The sequence below is a fragment of the Amblyomma mixtum genome, chromosome 5, assembly GCF_055824585.1.
Source record: "Amblyomma mixtum isolate Tamu chromosome 5, ASM5582458v1, whole genome shotgun sequence".
NCBI lineage: Eukaryota > Metazoa > Arthropoda > Arachnida > Ixodida > Ixodidae > Amblyomma > Amblyomma mixtum.
The window spans coordinates 12,942,639-12,967,707 of NC_143016.1; the positions used below are offsets into that span (position 1 = coordinate 12,942,639).

A 25,069-nucleotide genomic window follows, 5' to 3' on the forward strand; every position below is an offset into this window, starting at 1 on the left:
TGTCGTCGTGCTCTCTGAAATCAAACCACGAAATAAATGGTGCCGTCAGCGGTTTGTGTCGCGCACAGCCCAGTACTATCGGCGCGCTTATCCTGGCAATACGGCGTATTCGCAGGCACGCTTATAGCAAATCGATGTCGCAGAAGCAGGCGCGCCTGAATAGGTTCTGTGGAAGTAGCACAGAGAAGAAAATCAGTTGGCACTGGTTTCGTGTGCATGAAGTCAACTACCACCGGCAAATTAGCGGGGTTTACTTTTTGCTCCTTTGGCTCTTCTCTTTGTGCAACTGTCTTGCCTATAGCTGCGCTGCCACTTGCAAAACTAGGAAAATATCGTGATGCAGTGGTGACGGCAGCAAGCCTGGTGAGTGGTGACGGCAGGTAGACTTGTATCGAACTTTAACACTATATATTTTAACACTTTAACAAATCGCCTTACGCCAATTCATTTATACTATCATTGAATGGTATCATTGAATGTGCTGTTGGCTTCTCTCATATTTATAACCAGCCCCTCATTCCCCTTTCCTTGTCTGCTTAATTGCTCAACGAGGGTCTCGGTTCTGGCAGCTTTGATGCCTTAGGAAGCATAAGAGGGTTCTCACAAAGCTTCCACCCTCGCCGTTCGATGACGTGACGCTAGGGGGCAGCCGGCGTTTGCCAGACGTGCGGCGCTTCGGCTCCGTCATTTTTTGGCAGGAGCAACGGCTCAAGTCATCGGACCCCATCAATTTTTCTCCCATTGGATTTGGCAAGTTCATCGGCATCTGTGGACACCAATTTCATCTAGGTGGGTCCACTTTTACAAATTTTAGAGCGGTTTTTCCTACCCGCCTCCGGCGCCGACGCTAAGCCTAACAGCTGCGCCGGCGTTCGGCTGCAAGGGAGCCGCTTTCGGCAAGATGGCAGAAACGCTTCTGCAACGCGGCTATGACCCGGACGCCATGTCTTGGTCGACCGTTCCCGTCACTGTGGAACCCAAATCGGCGCCCGCGGACCCGATCCGCAATGCATCTCTCCTCCGTCTACTTGAGCGCCGCTCCAGACGAGAGACCAAGGTAGAGGCGAACGCCACGCCAACCACCGGCAAGGCTGCTGCTACCCGCCAAGCTGGCCGCAAACCCGTGACCAAATGGAGGCCCAAGCCTCTACCAAAATTCTACCAAGACGACTTTGTCATCGTCATCAAGCCCCGGAAATCAATGGCCATCCGGGACGCCTTTGAATACGGCGAACTCGGTGCAGCGTTCGGCGCTTTCCTCGGGGCGCCTAACGCGGCCGAGTTGAGCCTCCTCCTATGCAAGGAGCAAAATTTGATCCTAGCTACCACCCGGAACGCTCACGTCGCAGACCGTCTGCTAGGCGAGTTTTCCATCAAATCGACCAAAGGAGATGTGCCTCTCGCCGGACATCTGAAAGAACATCAAGAGGACGTCTGCTATGGGGTCATTACGGTGGCCAACCAAGAGACGTCTGAGTCTCTCCAACCTTGCGTGCAGTGGAGGAGCGGCACTTTACTAGATATCCGCAAGTTCGGCTCCTCAAACAAGGCCAGGCTTACCTTTGCCGGCACGGTGCGGCCTCGATACGTGCACTACAACTCCGAGATTGTCACAGTGCAGCCATATTTCCGCACTATTCCGGCCTGCAGCTTGTGTGGAACTGTTGGCCATCGGGTGGACTCTTGCCCCAACCCAACCCAAGACACGTGTGGCCTGTGTGGACAGCAGGCACCCGTAAAAGAGGGGGTGCGGACCCCTCACGAGTGTCAGCCAAAATGTGCGGTTTGTGGTGGTGGCCATGCCACGAACTCGCGGGACTGCACTGCAAAATATCGCCATACCAAGCCAGCCGCCCCTAAGGGCGGGAAATCCAGCGGGACGGGCAGGCAGCCACGTCACCCAAGCAGCATCGGCAGCGATGCTTCAAAACGGCAGACGCCTACCAGCGGGAAGGACGCCAAGAGCTGTCAAGTGCCACCAACGCCCCCACACGGCGGCCAGGAGAAGCAAGCCCGCTCCCAAGACAACAATTGTGCGACCGGCTCCTGGGCCAACGCCGTCAAAAATGGCAAACAGGTGAGCGGTTCAGGCAGGGTTGCCTCCTCCTCCCACCTCCTCTCCCCTCCCCCTCGCTCGGCGGCTGACGCTGAGCTCCACAACATTGTAGCTTCTCTCCGGGCACAAAACGAGATGCTACTTGCCAAAATTGAAGCCTTAGAGGCTAAAACAACTCCCCCTCCGCCTAGTAACTCCGACACGGACGCTATGGAGAGCGAGACGGCGGCGACGCCGGCTCTGGAACCTTCCCTTGCCGAACTCGAAGCCCGTCTAAATTCCAAATTTGACACCCTGTTGGAGACAGCGATGGAACGCCTCATCGCTAGAGTCATGGAGGCAAACCCCTCCATGATCGCTCAACACGTCGCGACTAACACCCGCCTTTCTCGCAGAGCCGGTCCTCTTAAGGACGTATCTGGTCGGCCCTCCAGATTGTCCCGCCGAGTAAATGACCTTGACGATGACGAAGACAGCTGCCCCCCTCTAGGTGCTGAGCTTCAGCCCCTGGTATCTGGCTCGGGGGCAGCCTCACTTCCACCTCTCACCTCTAAATCTGAGCATGGCGGGACACCCCCGGTGTAGGCGCTCCCCCCTTTCCAAATCGGCTTCCCCCATTACGATTACTCAGTGGAACTGTCGGGGGCTCCGGTCCCGTTCCAAGCGGGCCGACCTCCGACTTTTCCTTTCAACCTTTGAGCATTTTCCAGCCGTGGTTGCCCTCCAAGAGCCAGGGAAAGGCGCCGCACTAACAAATTATACGACGTTCCAGCAGGACCCCTCGTCTTGTCTGTTAGTCCATAAAAATTATACAGCCAACCAGGTCGACTTAGACATACAACTTGAATACTCCTATATAATGGTGACCCTCCTCCCACTGCGCAAGCAGGATGCACCGCTACACATACTCAATGTATACTGCAATCCGAAATTGCCGAATGTATCATTCGCGGACCTCTTTAGCCGCGCGCTGAGAGTTGCGGGTCGGGACCCCCTCCTGATTGTGGGCGATTTCAACGCTCCCGCTCGGATGTGGGGTTACTGTCGTGAAGAGAAGCGGGGACGCAAGTTGGCGGAGCTTGCGTCAACGCTGGGCCTCACTCTTCACACTGACCCCCTCCATCCAACTCGTATAGGCAACTCCGTGACTAGGGATACCTGTCCGGACTTGACCTTCACCCGCAACATTCAGTATGCAGACTGGGTCAACACCGAGGAAACCCTCGGCAGCGACCACTGCCTCCTGAACACAATGATTAGGACCCATCCTTTCGCACGACCAACAACGCAAGCCCGACTCCCAGATTGGACCAAGTTCAGGCAAAATTATAACACTACCGCACCCATACATGAGCAAGGCTACCAGTCTTGGAAACAACATTTGGTCTCTTGCCTTCGCTCCTCCGAAACTCAAATTCAACTCTCAGAGGCGGTCTCGGATGTGGACAACCACCTGCTCCACCTCTGGGAGGCCCGGCATTGCCTCGTCCGTCGGTGGCGCCGGCAAAAGCACAACCGAAAACTTAAAGCTCGCATCGCCGAGCTCACTCAACGAGCGGCTGAGTATCCGGCCCAACTCGCCGACTCCAACTGGGTGGTCCGATGCAATACGGCCGCGCGGCAAATGTCCAGCCGGAACACGTGGCGGCTCTTTCGCGCCCTAATTGACCCAACGCAAACACGCATGGAAACTCAAAAACACCTCCAAAGAGCAATACACAGCTTTCAGGGCAACACAACTCAATTGGCGCACAAGCTCCGGGACCAGTACTTGTGCACCACACAGGACCCCCGCGGGCCGGCGTACTCTTATGCAGGTTCTGAGAACGTTGAGCTGGATCAACCGTTCCAGCTCCACGACCTGAGGGCGGCCCTGGCAAAAATGAAACGCGGCACCGCTCCGGGTCGGGACAAAATTACAGTCAAATTGTTAGCCAACCTCCCCGACCTGGCATACCTGTCTTTATTGAATTACATTAACTCAATCTGGCTTGGGGAAGTGCCACTCCCCATCGAGTGGAAGACCGCCCTAGTCACCTTCATTCCTAAAGCTGGCAAGGCCATCAACACGGACAACCTCCGCCCCATCTCTCTGACTTCCTGTGTGGGCAAACTCATGGAGACGATGGTACGTGACAGGTTGTCCGAGTTCATGGAATCCAAACACCTTTTCGCAGACACCATGTTCGGGTTTCGCCCACAAAGATCTGCACAGGATGTCCTGCTACAACTAAATCGGGATGTCCTCGACCCCGTCGAATGCCGTCACAATGACAAGGTCGTACTCGCCTTGGATTTGAAGGGTGCATTCGACAACGTTACCCACGAGATCATTCTCACCCACCTCTCTCAAACTAACTGCGGCAAAAACGCCTTTCAATACATTCGGCAATTTTTAACCGACAGACAATCTTACATTCGAGTCCAGGATAAAGAACATGGCCCTTTTCATTTAGGAACCAGGGGTACACCCCAGGGCGCGGTGCTGTCTCCCCTGTTGTTCAATTTGGCTATGATGCGCCTACCGGCCCAGCTGGGCGCTGTCGCCGGTGTGCAGCATGCGCTGTACGCCGATGACATCACCCTGTGGGCTACACAGGGTTCCCTTGGAGACATTGAGGCCAACCTGCAGGAGGCGGCGACCATAGTGGACCGTTATGCTCGCCGCTGCGGCCTCCAATGCTCCACCCAAAAGTCTGAATTTGTGCACATACGCCCCTCACCAAAGTGCACAGCCAAAATTTCATTGTCTCTTGAGACAGGTCCAATTCCTGAAAATATCGAAGTCCGGGTACTGGGGCTCTTCATACATCAAAACAGACGGTCAGAAACAACATTGGCCAAACTCCGTCAGGTGGGGGACCAGGTGGGCCGCTTGGTCCGCCGGGTTTCTAACAAGCGCGGGGGGTTACGATGTAAGGACGCCTTGCGGCTGGCGCATGCATTTGTAACCAGTCGAATTCTATATTCGACTCCATACCTCCACCTGCGGAAGCAAGACGAGGATTCACTCGAAGTCATCCTCCGCAAAATTATTAAGCGAGCTCTGGGCCTCCCCGTGAACACCTCCAACAAGCGCCTCCTGGGGCTGGGCATGGTGAACACATTTCGGGAGCTCCGGGAAGCCCACTTGACCAACCAATACACACGTCTCTCAAAGACATCGTCGGGTCGCCGCCTGCTTGCCCGACTGCACATCCAACACACCACTCTTATGGAAGAGCGCGTACGTATTCCATCCCAGTGGAGATGCGCCCTCCACGTGCGCCCTCTTCCCGCGAACATGAACCGTGAAGACCATAATGGCCGGCGCCTGGCGCGGGCGGAAGCCCTGGCCCGCCACTATGGATCGAACCCCGGCGTATTCTACGTGGATGCCTCCGGCCCCCACCACGGGGGATGGTACACGGCCGCAGTCGTCCACCAATCCAAAACAGTGAACGGCCTTACTTTCCGAGCCCGTGACATAACACACGCGGAGGAGGTCGCCATTGCGTTGGCTGCATCTGATTCCAATTCAAAAACAATTATTTCCGACTCGCGAGGGGCATGTCGGAACGTCGAGCAGGGCTGGGTACCATATCTAGCCTACCGCATTCTCCAAAACAGCGTCTACACCGGGGACCCCGCGCACCGGCGTATCGTTTGGGCTCCTGCTCACATGGGCCTTGAGGGAAATGAGGCAGCTGACGCCGCCGCCCGCGCGCTCTCTCACCGGACATTCCCCTCCGACCCCGACGATCAGGAACTCGAATTCACTCCGGCTTACTCCTTTAAAGACATTGTTTTACATTATCAATCTGGCCATGGTCTTTATCCCCGCCCGTGTAAAGGTCTCTCAAAGGCGGAGGAGCGGCTTTTGCTTCGCCTGTATACCAATACTTTGCTGTGCCCGGCAGCTCTCAAACACTTCGACCCTTCTTTCTCGGGCAGCTGTCCGCACTGTGCGGAGAAGTCTTCGGACATTTACCACATGGTGTGGGCCTGCCCCTCCAACCCTGCTATCCCCCCTCACCCCAACCCAACCCGGGAGGACTGGGAGGCGACCCTGCTCGGCTGCTCTGACCTGCAGGCCCAACGGGCCTTGGTCGCGCGAGCCCGGGCGGCGGCCGACGCCACTGGGGTCCCGAACTAGGGACCTCCACCTAGTACTTGTAAGGGCTGGCCCCCTCTGGGTCAGCTCATGCAATACCTCCAGTAGTGCATGTGTAAATAAATGTTTTCCACCACCACCAACACCGATGACGTTCTACGTCACATCAGCGGTAACTCAGGACGTGCTACGTCCGCCGCTTAAGAACGTGGGTGGCGCTGGTGAACACTCCCAAGGTTAGGTTATTTGTAAACATAAATACCCCCGAAAGCAGAAGGTTTGACAGCCGTCGCCGTAGCTCAGTGGTAGAGCACCGGACGCGTAATTCGGAGGTCGTGGGTTCGGATCCCACCGGCGGCATGTGGTTGTTTTTTCTTCTGCTTTTCTAATCAATTAGCTTTAAGCGATAACATATTCAGTAATATTATAAATTGATCAACACCACAAAATAAATAAATTAATTAAAAATCCCCGGTGCCCCTTGGTTTCTGTGGCTGTTGGCTTCTCTCATATTGAATGGAATAGTTTACCATCAGTCATCGCCACAGAAACTGACATCAAAAAATTCGAAGAGCTTCTTTGCCGTGACGTAAATGCGCAAAATTTGCTGCTTTTGTTTGTGTTCGTTTTTCCTCTCTGTGTTATGCCTTATGTTGTAATGTTTTTTTTGTTGTATTGCATTTTTTGCCGAAATGTATCGCGTTTATTAATGTCTGTATCACCCCCCCCCCCCCCCCCCCCTATGCAATACCCTCTTCTGGAGGGCCATTCGAGGTAACGTGAATAAAAAAATAAATAAATAAATTTATTCTAGATTGTGTGCCCGCAAACAGAAACAACTTGATCATGGCGATAACAGCAAGTGCGCGAAGATTAACCTGCAGCCTAGGCTGGATTATCGCGCGGACTCTTCCGGGGAATAACGATGAATCTGGAAGGGCGTCGTCACGGGCTCGACTCCCGATGTAGCCACGGAGGGTGGCGGCGACAGCAGGAAGGATCCTTTATCTGTGCTGCGGAAAGAGAGGGGACCAGCGCCACCTTTCCGGCAGGCCAATTTTGGCGACGTGCCCAAAATGCCGGGCTGCGCCAGCCGGATGGCGCCGTGAGAGACAAACGCCTCACGTTCCTTGGACGGAGAACGGCGACGGCGGGTGAAGCAAGGCATCTTTTCCCACGGCTAGCCGCGGACAGAAGAGGATGACGTCCTCGGATGTAGTAAGATAGATAGATAGATGCAGAGAGAGGGGAAAGGCGGGGATGTTAACCAGAAGGGTTTCCGGTTGGCTACCCTGCAAAGGGGAAGAGAATGAGGGGATTAAAGAGGGAAGAGAGAAGGAACGGGTCAGCTTCCAAGAAATGGGTGTCAATATCGTTAAACGACCGACCTTGCATTTTCTTTTCGTTTATGCTAGTAGGAGGTAAAGGGGAAACGTTACATAAAATAGTGGAGAGAAATGCAGTCGCACTGGCAGCTGATGATAATTTAGCAATCTCTTCCGCGAGTAACGCGCAGACGCCTCAAGCCTCCACTGCAGGTAGCTTAAACTAAAGCACCTCTATTCTCACCGGCACTATATTAAGTATCGCCAAACATTTGAAGTGCACCGCTGCCTTCTTTCCGTACCTCCATATGGCTTTTCCGGTTCTGTGTTCTACTTTCCACCGGAAGTCGGCATCCATTTTGTATCTCCTGGCATGCATATGGGAAAAAAAGTCGGCTCATCTAGGAACCTGAATAAACTCGGCGCAGCTAAAGCCCCGCACGATATAATCATGTTAGGCGGACACGAACCACTCGCGCGATCTGCTTATTTTCCCGACACTGTTTGAAAAAATACAGGGTCTGCTCTAAAAGTAGTAGGACTGGTTTCTTCCTGGGAGAACGGGCGGACGAGAGGCGGTCTGCGCGTGCAGAATTGTTGAAGGCGGATATTGGGAATGCTGGGGAAAATCAGCAGTCGGCTCTCGGCCGTTTAAGAGAGCAGGTCGCTTGTACTGTGAACTCCTCTCGAAATGTCTCGTCACGCAGAATCATAGAGCGTCTACTGGATCAGCGATACGTGATCAAATTTTGTGTAAATCTTGGTAAAACGGGCAAAGAGACTCACAACATGATTAAGGCGGCCTGAGATGACGCTGCCATGGGTATATCAGGTGTTTTTTGAGTGGCACAAGCTGTTCCGAGAAGGTCAAGAACGAGTGGAAGACGACGACCGCTCCGGACGCCCTTCGACCAGCAAGACCAACGAAAATGTGTAGCGAGTGAAACATTTACTGAACAGTGATAGTAGGATGAGTATCAGAATGATTGCTGATGACTTGAACATTCCTCAAACCCAAGTTTTTGAGATCGTGACGGAAAATTTAGCCATGACGAAAGTATGCGCGAAGTTGGTGCACGGAGTGTTGTGAGAGGAGCAAAAGGCCAATCGGAAAGCGATCTGCCAGGATCTTCTTCATCATGTGAATGAGGACGCCGATTTTTTGCCCAGCGCAAGGCGGCAACGCTGCCTCAGGCCCCCTACAGCCCTGACTTGGCCCCGCCAAACTTTTTTCTGTTCCCTAGAATAAAAATGACACTCTAGGGGAAACATCACGGGTTGGTAGACGCAGTTCAACAGGCCGTGACGAGGGAGCTAAACAGCATTTCGGTCCAGGCGTTCCTGGAGGCGTACGAAAACTGGAAAACTCATTGGCAGCAGCTTGTAAGTGCGAAAGGGTGCTACTTTGAAAAATTCTAATCGTTTGTACCATTCTCTTGAATAACTTTTATAAAAAAAATGAGTCTTACTACTTTCAGAACAGACCCTGTAGCTCCCAAACAGCAATACAGCAATGGATCCAACGCAGCCACAGACTCGTCACGAGAACCGACAAACGAAATGGCAGTGCTTCCTTCCTTTCGACACCGGAAGTTGGAAAGGTCTGTGAGGCGGAAGAGCCGTGGGGAAGGGGAGGTTTGCGCTACTTAACCTGGTCGGCAGAAAACGTCATGGACGGCCTTTAGCTTAAACAAGCCACTGCTGCATTGACCGTTCATGTCACTGCGAAGTAACTTGGCCAAGCTGTTTCAAACGTGCCAATGCCAAAGGAAAGAGAAACTGTTCGCAATACAAAAGAACAGAATGCTGTTGATAGGAGACGGGCACATTTTTTCTTTAGTACTTAAATTTTAACGACGTTAATTTTAAATATACACTGCAAAACCGAAAAAAAAACGACATGAACGTAAACGACGAAAAATATGCGAAGCCTTAATCTGGAGAAAAACCTGTTTCCGCCCTTCAGTTCCCAATTTTTTAGTGAGCAGATGCTGCCAAACTCCCGTCCTGGCGTCACTGGCTCGCGTGGCTGGCGACAACACCGAAGGAGGTGCCCGAGAAGCTCGTTTACTTCGATGGAACACATGCAAAGTCCCAGCCCTCCGGCGCGCAAACAGAGCGAGGCGTTGGAGGACTCCCCCCCCCTTTTATTTCCTCTCTCTCTCTCGCCTTTTCCCTCCCGCCTTCTGCCAAGGCCGTGCCCGGAGGTCATATAGGTACACGGTGCGAGCCTCGTTAGCTTGGATCTGGACAGAACCGCGAGGAGCGCGCAGGACGCAGATCGAATTACCGCCCGGCATAGTGAACTCTGGCCCAGCGACGTGATAAGTGGGGGCTCTCCATACGCGGAACTTGGCGCCGTCGGGGGCGACTGCATTGGGTCGGCTCCTGTTTCTCTCTTCCTTCTATCCGCTTCGGCATCGACCTTCTTGCGCTATTTAAGAACCGTTTCATTCCATCTATTTTTTATTTATATCACTACGCCGCTTATAAAGAAGGTACGCTTGAATCTTGTGGTGAGGCATTTCTTACTTCATTAGACTCTCGTTGAAGCTGGTACAGTACAATCGACTCCATACATTCGTCCTTTTTTCCCTCTGTACGCGCTTCTCTCTGAAGGCGCATCCCTTTGCAGTAGCTCTTGTGCTATCTTTTCATCTTTATCTAGATTCTTTATTCGACTTTGCTACCTAATTGTTGTTTCATGGCTACAATTCTACCTTGAAAGGACGTTCTTTTCGACAAGCCGCGTAAAGAGAATTATGTTGTGGCTTCCCGTCAGCGCCGCATCCGGCGCTCATTTTGTTTAGCTCTCTAAGTATTTGCCTTCTTCGCAAATTGTGACGCTTTACTGGAAAGAAAGAGCGATGACTCTGTTTTATTAAGCTTGCTTATGCAGCAGGCAAAGATTAAGGAAACAGTTGCGGGAATGAATTTGGGTTAATGCAGCTCAAAGTGAGGAGGCAGTATACACAGATGTCTCTATTGACTCAGACTAACTTGCCAACAGGTTTAGTAACGTCGACTCTATCAATGTCGGCGTGCCGGACATCCTAGCATTAGATTTTCCTTCAACAAGGTTCAGGCGTACTGATAGGACGGCTGAAAAAAAAACGAGGATTAAAAAAAAAACTTTTGCAGGCCTTACACCGAGGGATGAAAAACAAAACATCGGACATGGTCTAGAGGGCCCATAAATTAGGCGTTGCACTATTTCAGTGAACATTCAAACTGCGATGAATGGCTGTCAAAAACAAGGATATGAAACAGAAAAAAGTGAGCTTCATTAAATATTACGTTTCAGTTATAAATTGTTTGGGGTTCAGCCATTACACCATCATTACCTTTCGGTTGCCAAGGAAGGACTAAATGGGAAAACTGGACGGGACGCTTATGCTCCGCCTTAAGAGGGTGACGTGATGGGGTTAATGTGTTAATGCCATGTATGATGAATTGGTCATACTCTATGTTTCACTGATAGATCGCTGAGAGTTCTAATACCACTCCCGGGACAGCGATGCAGTGATTAAGCGATGCGCGACTGCTCCGGCAGGACAGGTTTAGACAGGTTTGGACACTAGGTACTATGTTGAATACAGAGTTATTCTTTTTCCACTCCCCACTCTACCCTTCCCTGCCATCATTATAAGGTTCTTCATGAGACACAGTGCTCTAGCCTAACAGCGTTCACCGTATGAGTAAAAAATCTGAAGAGCTCTGTTCATGTAACTGAACATTTAGCACATGCAATGTAAATTCAACCTGCTTTCTATTTGCATAAGTTGCTTTCGGGACCGGAAAAAGCAGCAACACCAAAGCCACTTTGTAGACCGACAACTGCTATGCCTGCAGAGTACAGGAGAGGGTAGGCGCCCCATCTCTCCTCTTATTTCGGACGGGCAAAACATGGCATCGTTCATTTCCTCTCACTCTGTAGTGCCCATGCGGACTGCATTACTTAGCAGGGCTCCAAAGAAAAGGGTAGACGGAGCCAACTTACTTGCACTGGAAGAGTCTGAAAAGGGTGGTGTCAGATCTTCTTACGCCGGTTCATGGGATTCCCTGCGAAGCACGGAGCCCAAGCAAACACCGCAGACGAGCGTGGAATGGTGAATGGGTTCGAAGACCGGCGTCAACTAACACCGAGCACGGTGGCGGCGAGCGAACAAACGCACAAGTGCAATTGGAGGAAACGGAGCGGGCAGAATGGCCAAGTGAAGCAGATCTTCTCTCCCGCCGTGCTTAGTTTTCTGCAACACCCGAGTCGAAACAAAAGGAAGAGCGAAGACGGGAGTTCCTCTACGGCTTGTGTTTCCCTCTTTCGTGCACACTGAACTGAACAGAATGGCGAAGGTGCACGATATGGCCGGCAGCTGACCCTATGGAGCAGGAGAGAGGACACAGAGGGAAAGGAGGTACTACAAAGATCGCGGCAACTATTTTCAGGATCACGGGTGAGGAGCACTGCAAAGGCTCGCCTTTTGTGTACTTATTTTTTTTCTCCCTATTCCGATCACGTATATGTCGTGGCTTGGATTCTTTTAGGGTTTTTTTCCTGCAGCCGTCTTGACATTCGTACTGTCTTGGTAACTCGCTACTGCTGCTGCTGCTGCCGCCCCTATAAAAGAAACTCCAAAGTCAGCTCGGCATCCAATAACTTCGCCCGAGCGTGTTCTTGCTATGCGCTCTGCGCTCACTTTGGTACAATGTTGTATACTTTTATGAAGCCTCCCCTCTCTTCGCTTTTTATTTAGTATTCAAAAAGCTTTCTCTTTTGTTCCACTTTCTTTCCTGCAGCATCAACTCCCTTCCCATAGTGTAACGTTGCTGAACGTCTGAGCTATTCTTTTTCTTACTTCTTCCGCCCCATTCTCCTGCTATGCCCTCCCTTGTTCCTATCTTTTCCTCTGAGCGCTGAAATTTATGCACGTAGCTGCGCCTTTTTCCACATTTTCCTTATTCGTATAGCGCGTTGTCGCGTGCATGTAGCATATGAGCGTATGAGCAGCAGCGATAGCGTGTTCTGGGCTGCTCTCGAGCAGGTGGCCGCGACCTTTCTCCGAGCCTGTTGAAGGCATTCAGAGAGGCGGGAGGATATATATCGATATATGTAGTAGATAACAGGAGCTTCGACGAACCATTCCCCAAGATTGCTCACGTTGTCAATATAGCTCTGCAAGCTTTCACGGTACTTCATTTTATCTTCGCCTATATGTTGCCTAGCTTCTGCTGTTCTCTCTTCTTTTTTCTGTTTTCTCCTTTCTCTCGGCTTCGGTCAGTTGGGCTCTTCTTTCCTTTTCTCTTCTTCCTCTCGTCTATCTCTTCAAATCCGTCCTCTTTGCCAGTGTGGGCGTGACTGCCTTCCGTGCTCCGCCGGCGAGCCTGAGGGAAACAGAAGAGAGTAAGGAAAATATAAACGCCGTGTACAAGACCAACAACAAAGTAAAAAAAGCGGCGACAGTGCCATGGACGTGAGGCCATAAATTCGCTGCCCCCAGCGGAGACCGCCTTTCGCGAATTTGTGGCCAGTCAGCAGCGGTGATGATCGGCGGAGAGTCACCGTCCGTCTACGCGGGTGGCGGATGGAGCAGCAGCAAATACCACTCTGTCCGTGTTCAGTTAGTAAGAGAGTCACCGCAGTCTTTGCATGGTTTTTGCGTTTTTTTCTCTTTCTCATCTTCTGGGCACTCAGCAGCCGAGAAAGGAGGTTCGCTTCCTCACTTTACATTTTTGTATGCGCTCTGTTGCCTCACTAAGCGCTTCGCCTCTATGAGAAGAATCCGCACGCGTTCATCACCCTTGCATCTGTTTTTTTTTACTCCTTCCACCTCTCACTTGCTCTGGACCGTAGAGGCAAGGGCAAAGTTCGTTGAGAAGCGATGATGTCCGTTGTACATGTCTCAAAAAATAACTAAGGGAGTTCTCTACTAATTTGAGTGTCTTTCACTGGATAAGAGGGGTTGTACAAAGCGTTTACGGATCACCCAAGGCTTCTATAAGAGCAGCGGGAAGAAAACGATCCCTGGAAAGGCAGTGAGTGTTGGCCAACTCATCTTGCATGTCTGCGCTGAAATTCGTCTGAAAGAGAACGGCTACTCCAAGCTACTACTGGACGCACCATTCTCACTATTCTCACTGTCATCTGGTGCTGAACATACTGGCGACTCTAGAGTTAACGTTTCTACTGCTTCTTTTGTGACAAATTTTTTGAAAAACTTCGAAATTAAGGGGGCTCAGTATTCAGTAGTAGGAGGTTTGTCCTGGGGGAAAGATAAAAGTAAGCATTATTATATCATGCCTAAAACCCCAATCTGCTCTGCAGCATCTTTCTCTTTGCCATCGTGTTGCTATAGTCACTGTAATTATTACAAGTTTCCTTACTGTACACTTCATCAGCAACCTTACATATGGGTACCTGCTTGACGTTTTTCTTACCGGACCGGTTGCCCCCTGCTAGTTTCACGACCACGGCCTGTACCCCAATTTTTCCAGCGTCATTCTTTCCCAGGACAGCAACCGACTGGAACGACCTTGTTCACCACTACGAAGCAATCGCTGCTCACTCGGCACTCTTCCGCCATGCATCATGTATAAAAACAATTTTTCAGTTTGTTACCCTGTCTCTTATAATTTAACCTGCAATCCTTAAGGTAATGAAATGAAATGACATGAAATCAAAAGCTGCAACTAAAGCGACCACTCTGGCTCTGCAACCATCGCATGAACAGCAAAAGGGCCAAACTGTAACATGGCTTTATTCTATGAAAGAAATTATCTTGTCAGCGCTAAGGTGTCGACATCCTTGTGCTAAGTGACTAAATAGGGAAGTCTGGCAATAAAGCAGCACTTTTTCAGAAGACAAAGCGAGAAAAAAAGTCAGCAGCAATGCCGTAGGCTTTAGCTCACTGGTAGTAACACTTTTTGTTCACTCGCAAGGAGACTTTTTCATCCGCGGGCACCTCCACAATCTACTGCGCTCTAGCCGACTAGAAAAAATTATATTTTCCCGGCAAACTCATATAGCTCAGCGCACCTACTCGGCGCACTTAAGTCTATATTTCCTCCTATCAGCAGCGGTTATCTCTCTTCAGCCTCTACATGTACAGCCATAGACAGAAGTTCTGCGAGATGCAGATTCGCGGAAACAAAATTAAGTTCTCCGTTGCCTCGCTGGCCAGTCAGATGGAAATCTTCTACCAGATGAAACACGCATGTATCCACACGCTTCTGTGCTTTTCATTGATCTATTGTGCCTAAAAGCTTCACAATAAATATTTTCCCTCTAATCCACATCCCGCAAACATTTTGTCCACGACTGTACGATCCGAAATGAAGAGGCACCACTGTAACAGTTTTTGTGCTCGAGTAAAACGGCCAGAAAATTAATACGGAAGCATTGAACAGCAAAGATACACTTCGTGCGAGAGTGTGATTAGGGCCAGAGTTGCTTTTCATAGAAGCATGCATTCCGACACAGAAGTTCCCCCCATGTTCTTCTTATCACCGTAAATAAAACAACAATGAGCAAAAATGGCTGCACTCCTCGCCCCCTGGTGTGGTATAGCGTGTGCTTGCGTTCAGTTTCGCCCCGGTGGTTCCGTAAAGTAGGAAGGGTTACACTTAAACAAAAAGTATGGAAAGCAGAAAGTGGTAATTAGATGTTCCACAGCTGACAATTGAGTTCCGCTAATAGCTTCCCGTCTGAGTTTCCTATCGGCATCCAAAGCGGCCGCGTGAACATGCTTGCTGCTTGCACAAGCAGCAGCAGGAGGAGGAAAGGCGGGGAGCTAGCTGCAGAAGAATGAAGGGCAGGAGAGGGAGACAACACTTGTTTCTCGGTTTTATGCAGCCCTACCAAGTTGGCAGCATTCTCTTTTCTGTCATCTTTGCTTACTTTCCTTGTAAGTCCCTTATCGCTTCCCGCCCTACGCAGCGCTCGCTTCCACAAACGGTTTCTGCCCCGGAAGGTCCTATTCACCCTTTTTTTTTCCCACCTTACTGGTGTTATCCTCTCTGTCCTTCGCCCAACGCTTAACTTTCGCTTCCAGTGTAGGCCTGTATCTTCCTGTCTTTCATCTCCGCAACTTACCCTTGTTTACTGCTTCCGCAGTTAGCACGTTTCTCAATTACCTTTTTTTTTTACTCTAAAGTTCCTTCATTTTCTTTTTGCTTGAACTTCCTCCTCCGTGTTACTTTTCTTCCTGCGCGCTTGCCAAGCGGACTAATTTCATGGAGCGTTCTTGGGCAGATTGTAGGGAAATGAGGCCAGCTTTTCGGCAGCAGCCTTCATAGTAACGACAGTGCGTCAAAAGTCGCTGCGGGGTCTAACGTTCCGTCACTCGCTAAGTACTTATCGACAAGCCAGTTACCTTGATCGGAATTAAAAGTTGGAAGAATCTAGACTGGTGTACTTTGTCATGCTTTGTGTGACTTCTCAAGGGCCGTACGTGGAAGTCCATAGCTTGGAGTGCGCTTTAACAGGCTGCCACTGTTCCTTTTGCAAGGTGTCGGCAAGGGAGATACAAGAGTGCAGCTTTCATGGCGGAAGCTGTGGGTAGTATTTTGAGTAAAATACGCAATACATGCGAGTATGCTTTTGCAGGCTAGTTGGTGCCTAAGCATTCTGGGTTTTTTTGCGCAAAAGACACGACACAAAAGAAACGAGGTAGACAGGACAAGCGCTTTCTCGTTTCTTTTGTGTCGTGTCTTTTGCGCAAAAAAACGCAGAACGCAATACATTCGTTGTCAGTGACAGTGACGTATAGTCGGAGGAAGGCTATACGTTAAAACTGAAAACAGTGAATTACGCTCAGCATAATTGGTTATTATTTGAATATTTGCTACATTTAGTCGGAACAAAACAGCTTATGACACAAAACATTTGAGTGGACCCTACAGAATAAACATAGCGTCTGTATAAACATCTGTAATGAGGTATAGCTGTGTCGAGAATGGAACACTAAAGCTCCTGCCTGTTGCAAAATGTGATAAAGTTAGCAAGATCATCAGACCTGACGTGTTGCTCACAGCGTATTATGTACAGGATGCAAGATGTTGGATTAAGGGGTTAGAAAACGTGAATTGCATGCCACATTATAGCTGCGACGTCGTTAAATGCCCACTGCAGATCGTGTGACCTTAAATTCATGATGGAAAGTTTGGGCTTTCATATCTGCCTGTGTTATTTAATTTGCTGTTTATCATAAACTTAAATTTTATCGGTGATGACAATAAGCGCACTATAAAGAACTTTTATAACTTGTATCTCTTTAATTTCAGCACCAAGAGGTCGCAAGCCGTGCAAATGAAGATTTCAAAGCCGAATACTTTTTGGGGCAACACAAAGGGAACAACATAATGTGGACAGGGCCGGCATTGGGTTTGTGCCTGATTTGTCCACTTTATGTTGTTCCTAACAGTGTCTATCCGGTGCACGTTATGTTGTCCCCTTTTTGCAGCGTAAAAAGTATTCCGCTTTGAAAACCTGTACCATCTAGATGTCAAACAAACGCTGCTGAAATGAAGAGTTATATGGTTATGGCTACTACGTTGCACGCGACAAGTGTCCGCACAAGTACTTTGAAGTAAGCTCTTTGATTTAACTTAATGAAGAAGTTTCACCCAGAGTTTACGCGTTCTTCACTATAGGAGTCATACAGTTCCTGCAAACTTCCCCTGCACGCAGAAGAACATAAATACTCAGAGAGAAGGCTGTTGTGGCTGCGACTAGCTGCGGTTGGGGTAGCACGACACCAATAAACGCGGAAAGGGGAACGAAATTGTCCATCTTCCCGCAGTTGCCACTTTGCACGAAACACCGGGTCTTCCCGTAACGGCGGCGGTATTTATCCCGGCGACCACGACTGTGTACGGAGGTTGAGGGCCGCGATGCGCACCACGCGCACAGTTCTTCCGCCGCGTAAGCTAAGTCACCTGTCGCTTCGGTTTACCCGCCTTTCTGCATTCCTCGAATTCTTTTCAGCGAGTGTGTGCCTTTCATCTTTGGCTGAACCAACAGATCAGCAGTAATGACGATGTGCATCTCGTTAGGGCCAGCACTCACGCTCGCTTCGATAATTAAACGCAAACGGACGTGCCATATTGCCGGTTGGACAGCGTCTATATAACGAATTGAGCCCACCCGGCTTTGAGTACACAAAACGACTCCATGTTCATGTTCCATACTCGCCTCCTCCTTTCCTTTTTTCCACTTCCTACTCCCTGTAAAATTCTGTCGTCGTGCTCCGCCGCGGTGGCTCAGTGTAAGAGGAATTGACTACGGAGTCAAAGGACCTGGGTTGAAACCAGGCACTGCAGCCTCGTTTCGATGGTGCATAGCTGTATGGTAGAGGAGGAAGAGCTTACGAGAAAGGGGGAGAACTTGCATCGTTCTAAGCACCGTCCTTTTCCTCTCTTCCTGTTTTAGGCATACCTGCGCATTATCAGCGTTCAGCATGACGACGCAGCGCGGTGAAGGCAACTAATAATGCACAACACCACTAAAATATAAAACTTACCAGCCTTCGCCTCTGCACCAATCGATTTAAAGTCAGGATGAACGCTTTTCCGCTTGTTTATTGCGCGTAATTGGTGGCACTGAAAAGTAGGGCGCGTAACAATGTGCTCGTACATGTATTTGAAACTAAAACTTTCGCACAGGCTCAGCAGGTGTTTATAATTTCTTAAATTTACACGTCAACGCATTGTTATTGAGAAAGAAGGCTCTTTTTGCTCTTCACGCAAATCCTACCTTGAGAGAGAACGAGCATACAACCACACAAGCTTGAATTCGCGTTAAAGAGGAGAGAGCACACACCAGAGAGGCGGGCACTGAAGTTCGTATTCCTCTTTTTATGCAGGCCCGCACCTTGACTGACGCGCAAAATCGACGAAAAACCGTGCCTATCGCATTTTCGTAAATGAATGTTCGCGGAGAAAGATGGCTACTTGTGCAAAAAAATCCCCCCCCCCCCCCCTTTTTGGTTTTCCCGCTTTCCTTGCGCTCAAGATAACCCGAGCACATGAGGCACGCATGGCGTTAAAGGTCGCGCAGTGCGAAAATACGCACGTGGCAAGCACATTCAGCAGTCCTATGAGCGACAGCAGCGGAGGTTGGCTGTTTACGTCTGGCATTTTCACTCCCCTGTTTCCACCCGTGCCTTGACGTGCGCTGTATATTTAACTGAAGTTTTTTTTTTTTTTTGCGGACGCTAGCTGCAGCCTCCGGAACATGCATGAGCGCTTAATTAGAACAGCTACCACCGTCTGCTAGCCACATGCCGTGAAAACCCGAGTATCCCGCCTTTTGCATGTCTTTTATGCTTACAGTTGCAAACTTTTGCTGTGCTCATATTCTGTATCACTTAACATAGATGCCGGTAGCAAGCTGAGCGAACATCATGTTTTAAGGCGGTTAGCTTAATTGAGCTGCATGCTGAATTAAGATGAAAGCTTAATTAGCCATGATGAATGTTTCCTGATTCTGTTTAATAGCAAACTATTTTGTGTGCGTGCGTGTGTGCGTGCGTGTGTGCGTGCGTGTGCGTGCGTGCGTGCGTGTGTGCGTGCGTGTGCGTGCGTGTGCGTGCGTGTGTGCGTGTGTGTGTGTGTGTGTGTGTGTGTGTGTGTGTGTGTGTGTGTGTGTGTGTGTGTGTGTGTGTGTGTGTGTGTGTGTGTGTGTGCGCGCGCGTGTGCGTGTGCGTGTGTACGCGCGCGCGCGTACTACCCATGGACACGAGGCTAACTAGATCACAATCGTAGAAAGAAAATGGTGATTCGACAAAAACTTCAAACAGATATATTCCATTTGAAATTACCTGCCGAACATTTACGTAGCGCAGTGTCCCTCTGTTGCGTTTAAATACAGAGAGGATGGCAGCACGAAGCCGAGAAGCGCACATAAATCAGAGACGCTGCATTTGGAACTTAGTGCAGCGCATATTCTCACGAAAAATAAACCTTTCTTTGAGGAAAGAAAATCGCGCAGTAACTCTCTTACTTCTCCGTCGAAACTTCAACCACGGCATCAGGGAAGAGATGAATCAGGACGCGCTTGAAGAAAGACAGAAAAAGGTTCCGTAGTGGAGGGCTCCGGATAAATATCGACCAGCGGAAAATGTTTAACGTGCACTGACATCGCACAGTGCATGTGCGCCTTTTATACATCACGAGATCTTGCAGAGTGGCAAACCTGGACGATTGTTTCACACCGTGAATAAGTGATTCTTAGCCTTCTTCAATTCTTCCTTTCCCTTCACTTTTTACTTCGTCAGATTCGTATACTTCGTCTGCTACTATACTTCATCAGATACGTACCTACATAGCACTCTCTCCCCTTTGATCATGTGCACATGTGGAAGCATGGGGGGAAAGCGAGTTATTGTGTCATCTCTTCTGCGCTTGCGGAGATGAAGCGATGTTCAGCTGTCGAGAGTAATTTCTAAGATGACCGACGCGTCATCGCAGTGCTTTGAGCACTCTGCTCCTGAAACCCTGTCCTTTGCCTCTACCCGCGAGAAATGGTGTTCTTCCTATTTATTCTGCGTTCTGCTTAAGTAAGTAACTGTCCACGTTAAAAGACAGCCAGCGACGTTCTTTTTGCCCTCATGTTCCCCTTGCTACGTAACAAACGGCTGGCGTCATTTCTTTTAGCTTTTGTCATTTTGCAAATTGTTTTCGTATATTTCCTGTCCCACTTCGTATCTTCCTCTTTGATCTGGTCGAACGACAGTGAGATGTGTAGTCTAATTTAATAACAGGCTGCTCGAGCACGCAGAATTCCTTCGTTATCTCTCGTAACGAACAACACGTGTGCCTCCTATGATCATCTTCCTCCTCCGGCTCTTCGCTTCCGCAGCTAATGTAATCCCATTGCCTGTCTTTGCACGCACATTCGCCTCTAATTGGCGGCTGCCGACTAGAGCAAACTAGAACATGGCCTACAGAGCTGCACACGCTTTCCTACTAATCAATCTTTATCATCGTAGACTCGTACACCTTCTGCCTGCTTCTTATCTTATCTACTTTATCTCCCCTACTTCCTTTATCTGCCTGGTCGGCCTTCCCCATAATCCCTGATTTATACATATGAGCTCCACTTAAAACTAAAGTTGTTTGGTTTTGATGACCTTTTTCTTATCCTCATTGCTACTTTGCCTGATTCTTTCGGCTTGCCCACGCTTCAGAATTGTTCCAGCAGAGTGTTTTGTCTCGTTATCGGAGAAATTGCTCGGCAACATGCGGATGCACAATTAGCCGGATCGCCTTGCGCTCCACCACGGCAGCGCCCGGGCCTTCGGCAACGGTGACATTTGGCAGACTTGAGTTACGACTTCCGTCGGGTTAACAACGACCGGTGTGTGTAAGGTGCCACATTGTGCCGCGTGCGTCGTACGCCGTATGCGGGGACTGGATAAGTTATGAGTGTAGTCATTCTCAGGTGCGGAATTCAGAAAAAAAGGGGTTCCTCATCTGCAATGCGGGTGTCGCTTTGGAACGAGTGTTGGGCGAGTCTAAGGAGGCCACAATGGAGTTTTTTAGGGGAACCAAATCACCAACATGCCACGAAAAAATAAAGGGGAAAAGTAGCAAAAGGGCGCACGTGCAGCTTTGTGACTCTCAGGGCGTTAAAACTTAAGCCTGCGCTTGACCGTTCGCCGTTGTCTGTCTAAAGCCTCTGGTACGTGGCCCACCTGCCACAGTGGACAGGTAGCAACCTGACCTCCGTGTTGTGGGCCACCTGAAGGTAGGCTTTTTGACGAACAATGAGAATTCTGTGAGCAATTAAGCCCGCACTCGGTTATTTTGATGATCTTTGTCTGAAGCCTGCTTGACCTTGAAGCAAACCAGATGGGCCAAGTAGGTCACGTGGCCTTGTGACGTCATCATAACCCTCCCACCGGATATTGAGAACACTTCCCACCGTGGCAGGTGGAAGATATATTAATGACTGGTCGCTCGGGAAGAGCAACCTGGGCCGCACGAGGCTCACCACTGGGAGTACTAGCCATAGCACGGCAGTGGCGCATGGCTTAACCGCGGCAGTGTATCACCAGGAAGGGTATCAAGACTCCCAGACGTCTATGAATGTAAAGTGGAAAATGACCTTCTACATATATGGGAATTGAGCCGCTATGCGATCGCGTCATACCCTTAGTACCCTCCATTTTTTTCCTTTCTCTTTGCTGTGAGAGCAACAGAGTGAGCATGGTGGGAGCATCACTGGAAAAGGGATTGTGTGTATGGAAGAGAATAGCATGGCTGGGTCCTTCACAGTCCCGTACACCACAGCGAACGGAGGAACCAGGTACTCGGACTTTGCTGATGAACGCATCGTCGCCGAGATGTGCACATGCCTCGAGGTAGCCGCAGTGAGCCAGCAGAGCGTGAAAGACCAGCGTATAAGATGCGGCGAATTAATTCTTAGGGCTCACGCTAAGTCCGCACTTAAGGAATGAACCGAGAGATATTTCAAGGACAATGACCACTAATGCACTGCTTGCAGGTACTCGTGTAATCTAGATGGGGCAGTGTGGCTGAGCTACTGATTAGTAAGATGTCACTTAGCGCAACGACAAAGGTATGCTGAAGAACTACTGCCGTATTCTACCTTTCCTTCCTTGCGGTTCCCTAGGATTTATGCTGTCAGATATAACACATTAACCTGAGGGCTTATGGTTAATGTGGATTAACATTTTTATAAAACGAAACTACCTAGACTAGAGGAGACGCAACTCATCCTAAATAAATTGAAAATAAATTATCTTTCTCGGTTTCCCACAGCTCTGTGTTTCTTAGCAAGAGGTACGAATATATTTTTCTTTCTTCGTTTTCCTGCCTTTGTCGCCATTAACGCTAACGGGGAATTCTCGGTCTGGCAAAAAAAGTAATTGCGTATTCATAGCGCTCTTGTTTCGAGCACGCATTCGCATATTCTTCTTCTTCTTCTTCTATTTATTTTATTTATGGGAGGAGGTAAAACTTTGTCATACCATGAGAGAAGCCAACAGCCACAGAAACCAAGGGACACAGGGGATTTTTGACTTATTTATTTTGTGCTGTTCGATTTTAGAACATTACTGAATATGTTATCGTTTTAAAGCTAATTGATTAGAAAAGCAGCAGAAAAAACAACCACATGCCGCCGGTGGGATCCGAACCCACGACCTCCGAATTACGCGTCCGGTGCTCTATTTGTTTTTCTCTTGCTGGTACATTGCACTAAGGACTTCCTACTAAGTCATTTCACAACTGTTTATGAGCCATATTCTCGATAACATGAAAAATCTCGCAAGCTGCTGGTGTGTGGCTCACTTGAAACAGAAAAACACAGAAGCATTTCCTTTATCTTTTTATGTAGCCAGGACAGGGTTAAATAAAGAGATATACAAGAGGCCTTTGCCCTGCAGTGGGCGCAGTGAGGATGATGATGATGATGTGCCGAAGTCCTCTTCAAAGCTTTGATGAAAATGAAAAATAAAAAGCTATCTGGAATCGGCATACTCACAAGATCAAGGCACTCAGACAATTAGTCGTCCATTAGACTTGCTGACATTGTTCGCCTAGAAACACTAATAAGATAACATAAGAAACTAAGTACAGGGGAGGCTGGTAGGTGTTGCATCGCGGGTTCAAAATACTGCTGACGATACTTGGCGACATCTTTTGAAGTACTTTCACTACTGTGCTGCACTTACATCCCGAGGGAGTCGGCGATGAGCGTGAGCAAGAGTCGCCTTCAGTGATGAGGGGTAACAAAAGTGGAACAAAAGCCTCAGGTGGGAAAGCGGCTGCTTTGGTAAGTCCGGAGTGGAGCCTGCGAGCACTGAGTGAAGAACGAAGTGGACGGAGAGTGCGAGAGTGAAAAAAAAAAAAAGACCAGAAGCGGCGGCTACAGAATCGAGAGTTGAGGCGATCAGCGCAAGAACGCATTCTTCCGCGACTGCAGCAACTCATACCCGAAAAATACGCCACTCAAGGGATGTGTACCGATCTTCTGCGCTTTCTTCCTCTCTCTCCAGACCGTTGCTCGCTTGCAGAAAAAAATACTGCTGCCTTTTCCCGCCGATTGTCGGCTTTCAGCTTTGTATGCTTTTCTTTGCGTGTGTGGCTTCTCTATTGTGACTGAGTTGAAAGTATGAAGTGAAAGGCGTGAAGCTTAAGTTCTGTAGCTGTTTGGCCGTGCTTAAGATTCAGGCCCAGGAAATCCGGACAAACGCATCTAGTTTGCACTACTCTAACCACTTGCCGTGTGGCGCTGAACGCTAAAAATCATCGCGAGGATTTTGATTGTTGTGAGCGCAAGAAGCATTTTAGAAGTCAGTCTTTGCAGCGAGCAAAAAGAGTAGGCCATGATAAACACCACGTTACGGCAGAGTCCCTCAAGACTAGTTAGCTTTCTCAAAACTGCAAGTTTAGGATATCCCCGTCGAGTTACGCGGTATTCACTTGTGGCAGCCAACAGATGACGCTTGTTGCTCGATCTCCAAGAAAGCTGGGCATGTGCCTTATGAGAGTCGGCTAGAACACTCGTCCTTTGTCGATCACAACTTATAGTGTCATTATCCGCATATGCTGTCTGCATTAGCTTCAGGCCTAATAGTTTGCTCTGAGCACACGCACGTCGTTTCTTGGTCGGGGTAACAACATCCGTCGCAAGGACTGAATGAGCCTTAAACTCCCAAAGAGAGTTCGCACCAACAGTTTAGTTCACAGGATTTACATCCTTCCTTACATTTCTTTTTCTCCCAGTCCTTTGCCTTATTTAATTAAGTGCAAGCCTACAGCTTGCTTTCTTCACGGCTGCTACACGACCCGGATTCATTTGCATACGACTCTTAATTTAGTACTTACCCGGCTGATAAAGCAGGTGCTCCTTCTCTCTGGTTTCATGAAATTTATCATATGAATGGAGAGAAAACTGGTTCATACTTCGGGCTGTATGCTCTTATGTTAAGCGATAACATTGAAAATGGGGGGTGCTCTAGCGAGGCCAAAATAACGTGTCCTGAGAATATACTTTCGTTGGCCTCAGTTCCAAAATATATCTACCTCTCAATTTAACTACACTGAGACTTGAATCGCGAACAGGAACTTGTTAGGACGACTGCGCCGCATATGTTTTACTTTATACCTTGTATCCTAAATGTATTTTATATGCTGTTGATTCTGACTTATCTCTTTGGGAAATGTGCTTCCTTAACCTCTACTGCCATAGCCTCATGCTATGATGTCATCATCATCATCAGCTTTACTACCCCCACTGAAGGGCAAAGGCCTCTCAATATCTATCCAATTAACCTTGTCCAGTGCCAGCTGGGGCCACCTTATCCCCGCAGACATCTTAATCTCATCCGCCCACCTAACCCTCTGGCGCCCCTCCCACCGTTGCCCTTTCCTGGAATCCACTCCGTTACCCTTAAGGACCAGCGGTTATCTTGCCTTCGCATTACATGTCCTGCCCAAGCCATTCATTTCTCTTGATTTCGACAAGGAATTCATTATTCCGTGTTTGTTCCCTGGTCCACTCTGCCCGCTTCCTGTTTCTTAACGTTACACCTATCGTTTTTCTTTCCATAGCTCGCTGGTTTGTCCTCA

General features: G+C 49.2%; 1 protein-coding gene across 1 annotated transcript; it reads left to right on the forward strand.

Annotated features, from left to right (window-relative positions):
- The first annotated feature begins 654 nt into the window (after positions 1–654).
- Positions 655–6,292, forward strand: LOC149341315 (uncharacterized). Its single transcript, XM_089543346.1, has one exon. It carries the CDS (start codon positions 902–904, stop codon positions 2,639–2,641), a length of 1,740 nt encoding a protein of 579 aa, XP_089399472.1. The 5' UTR covers positions 655–901; the 3' UTR covers positions 2,642–6,292.
- The last annotated feature ends 18,777 nt before the right edge of the window (positions 6,293–25,069 follow it).